Genomic DNA, 12,280 nt, shown 5'->3' on the forward strand with positions numbered 1-12,280 from the left:
TTTTTTTTTTTTTTTTTTTTTTTTTTGAGGCTGAGTCTCGCTCTGTCGCCTGGGCTGGAGTGCAGTGGCCGGATCGCAGCTCACTGCAAGCTCTGCTTCCCAGGTCCACGCCATTCTCCTGCCTCAGCCTCCTGAGTAGCTGGGACTACAGGCGCCCACCACCTCGCCCGGCTAGTTTTTTGTATTTTTTAGTAGAGACGGGGTTTCACCATGTTAGCCAGGATGGTCTCAATCTCCTGACCTCGTGATCCGCCCGTCTCGGCCTCCCAAAGTGCTGGGATTACAGGCTTGAGCCACCGCGCCCGGCCTTAAATAAATAAATTTTAAAAATAAAATTATGAATGTAAATATATTTCATCAATTCTACACCACATTTTTTTCACGTTTGAATATTTCTGAAATCAGGATGCATCTTAAAAATCACTGGCAAAGTTAGGCATGGTAGTTCATGACTATAATCCCAGCACTTTGGGAGGCCAAGGTGGGAGGATTGCTTGAGCCCAGGAGTTCAAGACCAGGCTGGACAACATAGCAAGACCCTATCTCTATTTTAAAAAATCATTGGCGGCTGGGCGCAGTGGCTCACACCTGTAATCCCAGCACTTTGGGAGGCCGAGGCGGGTGGATCATGAAGTCAGGAGATGGAGACCATCCTGGCTAACACGGTGAAACCCCATCTGTACTAAAAATACAAAAAAATTAGCCGGGCGTCGTGGTGGGCGCCTGCAGTCCCAGCAACTCAGGAGGCTGAGGCAGGAGAATGGTGTGAACCCGGGAGGCGGAGCCTGCAGTGAGCAGAGATCGCGCCACTGCACTCCAGCCTGGGGGACAGAGCGAGACTTCATCTCAAAAAAAAAAAAAAAATCACTAGCAACTTACATTTATAACTGTCAAGGGCTTTTCTTACATGGTAGTACATAAAATAATGTCATGTCTCCCAAGCAATGGAATTTTGATTCAAGAGTTGCCAAACCTTTTTTTTTTTTTTTTTTTTTTTTTGAGACAGAGTCTCACTCTGTCGCCAGGCCGGAGTGCAGTGGTGTGATCTCAGCTCACTGCAACCTCTGCCTCCGGGGTTTGAGCGATTATCCTGCCTCAGCCTCCCAAGTAGCTGGGACTATAGGCGCTCGCTACCATGCCCAGCTAATTTTTGTATTTTTAGTAGAGACAGGGTTTCACCATGTTAGCCAGAATGGTCTCAATCTCTAGACCTCGTGATCCGCCCACCTCAGCCTCCCAAAGTGTTGGGATTACAGGCGTGAGCCGCCGTGCCCGGCCCAAACTTTTTTGTAATTAGGAAGTTTCCCTGAAAACCTGGCTTCTCTGGGGAAATTGACAGCCCCTTTAGTTGGAACAGGAACCCTCCAGCCGGCTCCATTCCCTACCTGGCACACTCCAGGTAAAGTGGAAAGTCTCCCAGCAGGATCCACCTTCCCTGAAGCATGACTTCTCCCTCCCCAGAGGATCATGGGTATATGATCACTGATTTCCTTTCTGTGCAGATGCTCCAGGAGAGGTGGTACCCTCTGGGGAATCAGGTGAGTGTTCAGTTAGGGGAGAGAGGTTGTTGGTGCTGGTGTTGAGCCAGGTCTAGGCATCACCCCTCCCCTAAGAGAGCCAGCTCCTGTTGAGGTATCTGACTGTGAGAAACAGGAGCCCCAGGTCCACTGAGCCTAGGCTCATCAAGCGGGCTGGGCCAGCTGTGGCATGAAGCAGGGAGCCTGGGGAGCTTGGAAAGCTGTCCCAGCAAGACCCAAGGAGATTACAACCAAACAGCCATCAATAGAAAGGAGGATCTTTGGGGGCTGCAGAATTCCATGGGGACGTTTTTTTAGGTCACCTATAGCCTTCCCCAGGGTGGAGGCACCTGTTACGGCACCCCAAGCAGGGTTGGGCACTAATGTTGAGTTTCTCGTTTCCAGGACTCCGAAGGAGAGGCTCTGACCCAGCAAGTGGTAAATACACAAGCTCAGATAGGAGAGCCAGAGTGGGTGCTGATTCCAGACGATGGGTTGGGACTTCAGACAGCCTGAGAGTGTGGGTTAGTCCCAGCAGGGACTGTTGCCAGCCAATGTCACTATGATTCAGAAGGGGGATCTCCAGTGCAGGGGAAATGGAACGGAAGGCAGACTCAGGCCTGAGGAAGGAGGAGGAAGTCAGTGGGGGTTCCGAGGACAGCACCCCCATCTTCACAGTTTTGCTCGACTGATCCTGCAGTGAGTGCCCTCTGACCCAGGAAGAAGTACTCAGGATATTAATTCTCAATGAGGTAGGGAAGGGAAAATCCCACCTGCCGTCCTGCATCAAAGTTAAACACTCATCTCTCTCTTGTTCCTAAGGAGAAGTGGAGGCCTCTCAGTTAAGAAGACTGAATATAAAGAAAGATGGTAAGGAACTTGGTGTAGCAGACCTGCTTTTTCCTGTCTGGCTGGATTTCTAGGGGTGAAATAGCACAGTAGCAATCATTACCCACCTCTGTCGTATACCCTGCAGTTTACATATTACTCAGCTCAGAATCAACTCAACAGGGTGGGACAATGGTTCCCATTTTGCAGATATGAAAACTGAGGTTCCAGGCTGGGGAGCGGCCTTACAGCTTGTGAGTGGTGTGGCCTGAGCTTGAGCCCTGGTCCTCTGCTCTTTCTGCTATGCACAGTCACTAGGATGGTAAATGCCTTCCAGGCCTTGTGGCCAGGATGGGGAGCTGGAGGTCAGCTGAGCTGAGAGAGTTGTAAGGTTAGATTAGACCAGACTCTGGGAAAGGAGCAGTGAAAATGGGAGTAACCTCCCTGCTCCAGGCCTGGAATCCATGGGGACTTCTAGGAGGAAGGGTAGGGCAAGAGGAAAGTCCATGGCGCTGAGCACAGAGACTTTTTGTAATTAAAAAAAAAAAAAAGGTCAGACATGCTGGCTCACAACTGTAATCCCAATACTTTAGGAGGCCGAGATGAGAGGATTGCTTGAGGCCAGGAGTTCAAGACCAACCTGGGCAACATAGCGAGACCTTGTCTCTACTAAAAATTTAAAAATGTTCTGGGTGTGATGGCATGCACCTGTAGGCCTCGCTACGTGTGAGGCTGAAGCAGGAGAATTGCTTAAGCCTAGGACTTCAAGGTTGCAATGAGCTGTGATCTCACAACTGCACTCCACCCTCGGTGACACAGCAAGACCTTGTCTCCTCTCCCCAAAAAAAGAGAGAAAGCAGCAGATGTTGATTCCCCACCCCTGCCTTCACAGATGAGTTTTTCCATTTTGTCCTCCTGTGTTTTGCCATCGGGGCCTTGCTGGTGTGTTATCACTATTATGCAGGTAGGGGGGTGCCCTGGGGAATGCACAAGGGGAATGGCACGGGGGGGGGGTGCAGGGGGCAGGGGCGTCAAGACCTGGAAGCTGACCATTCCCTCCCTCACTGCCCTTCCAGACTGGTTCATGTCTCTTGGGGTCGGCCTGCTCACCTTTGCCTCCCTGGAAACCGTTGGCATCTACTTTGGACTAGGTAAGCCCCTCCCCAGCATGTACACACACACAGTCTCTTGGAGGGGTAGTGGGTAGAAATATTCAATTTCATACTCATTCAAGTGTGGACCAGAGAGTCACAATGTACACTTAAAAAAAAATTTTCCTTATGCTCATGTTTTCTTCCTGACCACTTTCAAGGTCAATGTAAGGTCACTGGCAAAACCCTGTGGGAAAAATGGGCAGCTCCATACAATGCAACAGCAACAGTTTAAAGTGGCAAACAGGCCGGGCCCAGGGCACATGCCCATGATTCCAGTTACTCAGGAGATTGGGGCAAGAGGATCGCTTGAGCCCAGGAATTTGTTCAGCCTGGGCAACATAGCAAGACTCTGTCTATAAAATAAAAAGATAAAAGTGGCAAACAAAATAGAACTAGCCAGATACTGAAAACAAGTTAGTTAATGGAGTTGGGAACTGAATTTGGCAAGTGAGTTTCCTGCCACTATTCCTGCTGTTCACGGTTGTTGTTTTCAGTAATAATAACTCTAGTACCATTATCTAAGCTTAACCTGCTGCCTGAAATTCCGCCATCAGAGCTTTGTTTGCATGAGTTAGGTCCTTGTCCAATGGTGACCAGGTATCCCTTGTGGGGGTACAAACTTAACTCACTTTTTTCTTTGCTTCTGAGCAGTGTACCGCATCCACAGCATCCTGCAAGGCTTCATCCCCCTCTTCCAGAAGTTCAGGCTGACAGGTAACTTTTAAAGTCTTCCTGTGTTCACTCTTTTTCTCCCTAGCAGGGTCTTCATTTAGAAGGAGACTTAGCATACAGGAAAGAACACAGCCCGGAGGCAGAGGACCCAGGTTCGAGTCCTACCTCTGCCAGTTTACTAGCTCTGTGACCCTGGATGAGCCATGTAGCCTTGGCTTCCTCAACTGGAAAATAGGTGTGATACTTTTCTACTGCACAAGTGTGTTGTGAAGATCAAGTGAGGAATGGATGCAAAGGCCTGAAGTGTGAAACAGTAGAAAAATGGTCTGGTTAGTCTTCATTCTCTTATAGAACTTTACACTTCCCCAAACACTATCTCCTCCATGGCTGTACTTGCCTAATAGCAATTGGGGAGGTAGGCTTTAGCAATGCTACACTTGACCAATAGGAAACTGAGGCTCAGAGAGGTGGAGTGACTCGCCCACAGTCACACAGCTTCAGTGGCTGGGCTGGGCGAAAGCATGTCGTCTTTCTTGACTGACAGCTCTGTGACCACCTTATGTCTCAGAATGGAGAGGCCAAGTGGCTGTGCTGGGGAAATATCTGTCTCCTTTAATCCATGTAATAAAGAAAAAGAAAACTAGCTATTATGACAGTGGGTCATTGAGACCCATGGCTTCTGAGGTGACTACATCATGCCAGCTGTGAGGGGTACTTGGGCATCTGAGGTGATGGTGGGGATGAAGCCTGGCTGCCTTCAGAATCCCATGCCATCTTGTGGCCTTTGCCTTCCAGGGTTCAGGAAGACTGACTGAGGCCACTGCCAGGCGGGCAGCAGAGGCAGGCCCCACTGTGACCACCACTGTGACACCTGAGCCCACAAGGACAGACCGGCATTCTGAGAGATGCGCAGGAGAGCAAGCCAGACCAATAAAAAGAACGTTTTTCCTTCCATGTGGTCTGAATGTACTGCTGTGCAACCCAGCTGCCAGGATGGAAGGCAGAGGGTGGGTGTGGGACCTGAGCCTTCACAGTACCTGGACCAACAGGAAGATTCTGGGAGGTCACTGCTCTCAGAAGATAGCAAGAGACCATGGGCTCTGCAAGCTGTGATCTGTCTGGGTCATGGTTTTTCTCAAATCCCAGGCTATCCGGGTACACTCTTAGGTGCTACCGAGCCATCCCGGGAGAGATAGATAGTCCACTGCCCTGAGGCAGGGAGCCACCAGTCTGGTGTCCCTTGGTGAACCTGATGCAGGTACGATGCTGGGGACTAAAACCATTTTTTTCCACCCCCCCCAAAAAAGGCAGGAAAATGATCATCAGAAACAAAATGGCAGCCAGGCATGGGGGCTCACACCTGTAATCCTAGCACTTTGGGAGGCTCAGGCTAAGGGTCGCTTGAAGCTAAGAGCTCAAGACCAGCCTGGGCAACATAGTGAGACCCCTATCTCTACAATTTTTGTTTCATTTGTTAATGACCAAATGTGGTGGTATATACCTGTACATACCTGCAGTTCCAGCTACTCAAGAGGCTGAGGCAGGAGGACTGCTTGAGCCCAGGAGTTCAGGGCTCCAGCAGTCACTCCACTCCACGATCAAGCCACTGCACTCCAGTCTGGGCGACAGAGCAAGACCCTTTCTCTAAAATTAAAAAAAAAAAGACAAATAAAAATTGCATATGTTTGTAGTGTACAACATGTTTTGAAATATGTGGAATGGCTAAATCAAACTAATTAACATATGTATCACCTCACATACCATATTTTATGATGAGAACAGTAAAAACCTACTGTCAGCAATTTGCAAGTATACAATACATTGTTATTAACTATGATCACCATGCTATATGATAGATCTCCTGAACTTGAACTGAGTTCTTGATGGTCACAGACATGCTGTTCTCAAAACTCAGAAAGGTAACTTCTGGCCAGGTGCGGTGGCTCATGCCTATAATCCCAGCATTTTGGGAGGCCGAGGCGGGTGGATCACAAGGTCAGGCGTTCAAGACCAGCCTGGCCAATATGGTGAAACCCTATCTCTCCTTAAAAAAAAAAAAAAAAATTAGGTGTTTTTTTTTTTTTTTTTTTTTTTTTCTCGAGACAGAGTTTTGCTCTTTCTCCCAGGCTGGAGTGAAGTGGTGCAATCTCAGCTCACTTCAGCCTCCACCTGTCACAGTCAAGTGATTCTCCTGCCTCAGCCTCCTGAGTAGCTAGGATTATGGGTACCTACCACCATGCCCAGCTAATTTTTGTATTTTTAGTAGAGATGGGTTTTCACCATATTGGCCAGGCTGGTCTCGAACTCCTGACCTCGGGTGATCCACCCACCTTGGCCTCCCAAAGAGCTAGGATTACAGGCGTGAGCCACCGAGGCTGGCCCTGGCTGTGATTTTGGTCAAGTCCTCCCCTCTCCCAGCCCTCAGTGTTCTCATCTGTACAGTGGGGAGCATAACAGTGCCCACCTTATGGTGTTATGTTGAGAACTGCATGAGATACTTACGTAAAGTCTTATGCACAGACTCTGGCACATAGGTCATGCTCAGTCAATGGGCGTTATTACAGTAGACAGGACCACAAATCAGATCCCCTTAGGGTCAAGCAGGCAGAGTCAGCAAGATGTAGAAAAACGGGGGCTGAGCGCAGTGGCTCACACCTATAAGCCCAATACTTTAGGAGGCCAAGGTAGGTGGATTGCTTGAGCTCAGGAGTGTGGTGGTGTGTACCTATGGACCTAGCTACTCAGGAGGCTGGAGTGGGAGAATCGCTGGAGCCTAGGAAGTCAAGGCTGCAGTGAGCCATGATCATACCACTGCACTCCAGCGTGGGAGACAGAGTGAGACCCTGTATCAAAAAAATAAAAATGAAAAAAGTAGGGAGCAGGAATAGGGGAACAGAAGAGCATATACCTGACCAAAGTGGGCAGCTGCTGTCTAACAATTTCAGGTGAGAACACCAGCTGAGTGGGATCTGTCAGCCAAGAGAACGAAAACCACACCAGGTGCTTTAACAGAGAGAATGTAATAGAGGGGACATGTTAACCAGGTGCAGGACTACTGGAAAGACAAAAAGGGACCGTGGTATCACAAAGTGTAACTGAGGGAACTGCCTAGGGCTAGAGGGAAAAAGGAAAGAGGTTGGCGCTATTAGAAGTGAGAGGCCAGGTGTGGTGGCTCAGTCTATAATCCCAGCACTTTGGGAGGCCCAGGCGGGCCGATCACCTGCAGTCAGGAGTTCGAGACCAGCGTGGCCAACAGGGTGAAACCCCGTCTCTACTAAAAATACAAAAATTAGCCAGGCTTGGTGGTGGGCGCCTGTAATCCCAGCTACTCGGAAGGCTGCTGCAGGAGAATCACTTGAACCTGGGAGGTGGAGGCTGCAGTGAGCCGAGATCATGCCACACACTCCAACCTGGGCAACAGAGCAAGACTCTGTCTCAGTAAGTAAGTAAGTAAGTAAATAAATAAATAAATAAATAAAGTATGAGAAGATTGAGAGAGGGTCCTCCAGAGCTGGGACCCAGACCTCTGGGGAAAAGGCACTGCTCAGCTGGGGAGGTATCTCTGAGGGGCCTGAGGAGGCTGGTTCTACAAGTGCAAGACCACTGGGGTCAGATCTCCAGTTTCTTAGCAGAAGCCCCAAATCTAGAGTTTGGCAACTATTTTTTTTATTTCCACTTCTGCCATGGAAAACAGTATAGTGATTCCTCAAAGAACTAAAAATTGAATTACCATATGATCCAGCAGTTCTACTTCTGTGCATATGCTAAAAAGGGACTTGAAGGGATATCTGTACACCCATTTTCACAGCAGCATTATTTCCAGTAGCCAAAAAGGGGAAGCACAAGTGTCCATCAATGCGTGAATGAATAAACAAAGCATGGTATATTACCAGCTTTTAAAAAGGGAAATTATTTGAGACTTCACAATAAAACAAAAATCAAAGGGGAAAAAAATGGAAATTCTGGCCAGGCATATTGGCTCATGCCAGTAATCTCAGCACTTTGGGAGGCTGAGGTAGGAGGATCATTTGAGCCTAGGAGTTTAACACCAGGCTGGGCAACACAGTAATACTCCACTTATGCAAAACATAAAAGCATTAGCCAAGCATGGTGGCACATGCCTGTGGTCCTAGCTACTTAGGAGGCTAAGGTGGGAGGATCACTTGAGCCCAGGAATTGGAGGCTGCAATGAGCCATGATCATGCTACTGCACTCCAGTGTGGGTGACTGAGTAAGACTCTGTCTCTAAAAAAAATTAAAAATAAAAAAAAAATTCTGACACATGCTACCACACAGATAAACCTTGAGAACATTACGTTAAAAGGACAAATACAGTTATGATTCCACATATATGAGGTACCTAGGGTAGTCAGATTGATAGAGACAGAAAGTGGAATGGTGGGTGCCGGAGGCTGCGGGACAGGGAATGAGAGTTAGTGTTTAATGCTCCCAAACATTGGTTCCCAAACAGAGTGTCAGTTTGGGAAGATGAAAAAAGCTCTGGATATGGATGGTTGTGATAATTGCACAACACTGTGAAAGTATTTAATGCCACTGAACTGTACACTTAAAAATGGTTATGGTGATTAATTTTATGTTATGTCTATTATACTTTTTTTTTTTTTTTTTTGATGGAGTCTCACTCTGTTGCCTGGGCTGGAGTGCAGTGGCACGATCTGCAAACCTCTGCCTCCCAGAGTCAAGGGATTCTCATGCCTCAGCCTCCCGAGTAGCTGGGACTGCAGGCAACTGCCACCATTCCTGGCTTTTTTTTTTTTTTTTTTTTTTTTTTTAGTAGAGACAGGATTTCACCATGTTGGCCAGGCTAATCTTGAACTCTTGACCTCAGGTGATCCGCCCACCCTTGGCCTCTCAAAGTGCTGGGATTACAGGCCACCTTACATGGACCACTTTTTTTTTTTTTTAATTTCAAATTATTAGTGGTTAAATAAAACTGTATCAGGCCTGCAGCCCACAAGCTTACAGCTGCTTGCTTTGTTGAAGGCTTTTTATCGTGTCAAGCTAAAGACAGGAGCTAAAAGTGGTGCACGCAGGCGTCTGGTTACACCTCAGGCATCAAGTGCATTCCTGGAGCCCCAGTCCAACGTGTGGGCTAAAAATAAAGCATTGAATCTTGAGCCCAGGAAGGCAGTGTTGAAAAGTGGAGGGGTGAGGAGGAGGTGATGTGGAAGGGGATGGGCTTTGGTCTTTGGCTGTCCTGGATGCTGTGTGCTAGATTTCTGCTTTGATCACAGTAGAGGGAGGGCGAGAATATGGATTTCAAAACCATACAAGTCAGCTTGTGCCGGGAAGATTTTTTTAAATTTAATTTCAACTTCTGCTATGGAAAACAGTATAGTGATTCCTCAAAGAACTAAAAATAGAATTACCATATGATCCAGCAGTTCTACTTCTGCACATATACCCAAAGGGGACTTGAAGGGATATCGGTACACCCATTTTCACAGCAGCATTATTTACAGTAGCCAAAAAGGGGAAGCACAAGTGTCCATCAATGGGTGAATGAATAATCAAAGCATGGTATATTATCAGCCTTCAAACTAATACTTCTGCACATATACTTCTGTGCATATGCCCCAAAGGGACTTGAAGAGATATCTGTCCCTTCAAGAGAAGTCTGAGAGGACTGTGGAGGTTGTTTATCCTGTTCTCCCGACACAGCCCCTGGAATCTTCTGTCTACTCCAGAGGATCTGGGCCTGTACCACAGATGGAGGAGCGAAGGGACACTGCTGACTAAACCTAGGAATCTGAGGGAAGCACTTAACACTGGAGCTGGGAGATGTAGGGAAGGGCTATCCAGGCAGAGGCCCACAGCATGGGCAAAGGTGTGGAGGAATAAAAGAGGATAGCACAGCTGGGTGCGGTGGCTCACATCTGTAATCCCAGCACTTTGGCAGGCTGAGGCAGGTAGATCACTGAGGTCAGGAGTTCAAGACCAGCCTGGCCAATATGGTGAAACCCTGTCTCAACTAAAATTGGAAAAAATTTATCTGGGTATGGTGGCAGGTGCCTGTAATCCAAGCTACTTTGGGAGGCTGAGGGAGGATAATCGCTTGAACACGGGAGGTGGAGGTTACAGTGAGCCAAGATCGTGCCTTTGCACTCCAGCCTGGGCGACAAGAGCGAAACTCTGTCTTAAAAAAAAAAAAAAAAAAGAATAGTACGTCTTAGAGCAACAAGGGATTAGACCAGTGTAGTTGAGGCATCCAAGGTGGGAGTAGGGCTCAGGACAGGTGGGCAAGAGAGCACACAGGTAAATTGCTCCCCTCCCCCAGCAGGACCTTGACACCTGAGATAAAGAGCTGAGAACAGGCCAGGCCCAGTGGCTCACGCCTGTAATCCCAGCACTTTGGGAGGCCATGCAGGTGGATCACGAGGTCAGGAGATCGAGACCATCCTGGCTAACATGGTGAAACCCCATCTCTACTAAAAAAATGCAAAAAATTAGCTGGGCATGGTGGCGGGCACCTGTAGTCCCAGCCACTTGGGAGGCTGAGGGAGGAGAATGGCGTGAACCTGGGAGGTGGAGCTTGCAGTGAGCTGAGATCGCGCCACTGCACTCCAGCCTGGGAGACAGAGCAGAGACTCCGTCTCAACAACAACAACAAATAACAAACAAACAAACAAAAGAGCTGAGAACATTAGCCTAAGGACAATAAGGACAACGTGGAGCCTTGGAAGGCATTTGAGCAGAAAAATGGCATAGTGAGACTGCACTTCAGAAAGATCACTGCACTCCTCTGGTAGCCCTGTGGGGGCTGTGGCAGGACAAGAATGAGCCTCACAGGCCTCCAGCTCTAGGGATCCTAACTGAGCAAGCACTGCAGTGCTCTGTTTGCAGCAAGGACACAGTTGCCTTGAGATGCCCCCACCTGATGACTTTGCCATGAGCAGGGTGCTAAGGCAGGCCCATTCCTAGGAGACATGGGATTTCTCTGAGCAGACTTTGGCTTAAGGACTCCCCAACACCCCGCCAAACCCTCCTTAGACTGCATGGCCAACTAGGACCCTTCTACCCAACCCTCTTTCCCTCTCTTCCTCACCTGGGGCTGGACTTACATCCCAATCCTCTCATTTCCCTCCCTGTTTCCCCACTACACGTGTTTTCTTTAATAAAATCCTTGCACAATTTAATCTCATCCTGGCATTTCCTTCTCAGAGGACTCAGACTAATGGGGTGAGATTAGAGGCAGGGGGGACACAGGAAAAGAAAGGAAGGGTAAGCTTGAAGACATTCCAAAGGTCTAATCCACAGTGTGACTTGAGGTGTATGCTCACCATCGGCCCCCTGGGCTTTCCCAGTGGTTGGAGTTCCTAACACTCAGCAGAGTAATTGCCTATTTCTTTTTTTTGAGCTGAGTTTTACTCTTGTCTCCCAGGCTGCAGTGCAATGGCACAATCTCGGCTCACTGCAACCTCCACCTCCCAGGTTCAAGTGATTCTCTGGCCTCAGCCTCCCGCGGAGCTGAGATTACAGGGACCTGCCATCATGCCCAGCTAATTTTTTTGTATTTTTCATAGAGACAGGATTTCACCATGTTGGCCAGGCTGGTCTCAAACTCCTGGCCTCGAGTGATCTGCCTGCCTCAGCCTCCTAAAGTGCTGGGATTATAGGCACGAGCCACCACGCCCGACTAATTTTTGTGTATTTTTAGGAGAGACGGGGTTTTACCATGTTGGCCAGGCCAGAGATCACGCCACTGCACTCCAGCCTGGGCGACAGAGCAAGACTGCCAAAAAAAAAAAAAAAAATTAGAAGAATTGAAAATAGGGACTCAGGCCGGGCGCGGTGGCTCAAGCCTGTAATCCCAGCACTTTGGGAGGCCGAGACGGGCGGATCACGAGGTCAGGAGTTCGAGATCATCCTGGCTAACACGGTGAAACCCCGTCTCTACTAAAAAATACAAAAAGCTAGCCGGGCGAGGAGGCTGGCGCCTGTAGTCCCAGCTACTCGGGAGGCTGAGGCAGGAGAATGGCGAGAACCCGGGAGGCGGAGCTTGCAGTGAGCTGAGATCTGGCCACTGTACTCCAGCCTGGGTGACAGAGCAAGACTCCGTCTCAAAAAAAAAAAAAAAAAAAAAAAAAA

General features: G+C 48.5%; 1 protein-coding gene and 1 long non-coding RNA gene across 8 annotated transcripts in view; one reads left to right on the forward strand and one right to left on the reverse strand.

Annotated features, from left to right (window-relative positions):
* The window catches only part of TMEM40 (transmembrane protein 40), an 11,446-nt gene extending 6,321 nt beyond the window's left edge, over positions 1-5,125 (forward strand). Inside the window, exons 3-9 of one of the 7 annotated variants that reach the window (XM_026453247.2) lie at positions 1,503-1,538; positions 1,923-1,955; positions 2,340-2,387; positions 3,238-3,309; positions 3,422-3,496; positions 4,151-4,213; positions 4,967-5,123. In XM_026453247.2, coding sequence (XP_026309032.1) covers positions 1,503-1,538; positions 1,923-1,955; positions 2,340-2,387; positions 3,238-3,309; positions 3,422-3,496; positions 4,151-4,213; positions 4,967-4,986 — 347 coding nt within the window. In that variant the 3' untranslated portion in view covers positions 4,987-5,123. Of the gene's footprint in view, positions 1-1,502; positions 1,539-1,922; positions 1,956-2,339; positions 2,388-3,237; positions 3,310-3,421; positions 3,497-4,150; positions 4,214-4,256; positions 4,866-4,966 lie in introns of those variants that run through there. The other 6 variants (XM_026453249.1, XM_026453244.1, XM_026453250.1 and 3 more) reach the window with 6 other exon arrangements.
* The window catches only part of LOC116418708, a 12,533-nt gene continuing 4,228 nt past the window's right edge, over positions 3,976-12,280 (reverse strand). The window contains exons 2-3 of the long non-coding RNA XR_004228840.1: positions 5,683-5,815; positions 3,976-4,469 (exon numbers count right to left, since the gene is read on the reverse strand). This is a non-coding gene — a long non-coding RNA (uncharacterized LOC116418708). The remainder of the gene's footprint in view (positions 4,470-5,682; positions 5,816-12,280) is intronic.

The sequence above is a fragment of the Piliocolobus tephrosceles genome, chromosome 2, assembly GCF_002776525.5.
Source record: "Piliocolobus tephrosceles isolate RC106 chromosome 2, ASM277652v3, whole genome shotgun sequence".
Taxonomy (NCBI): Eukaryota; Metazoa; Chordata; class Mammalia; order Primates; family Cercopithecidae; genus Piliocolobus; species Piliocolobus tephrosceles.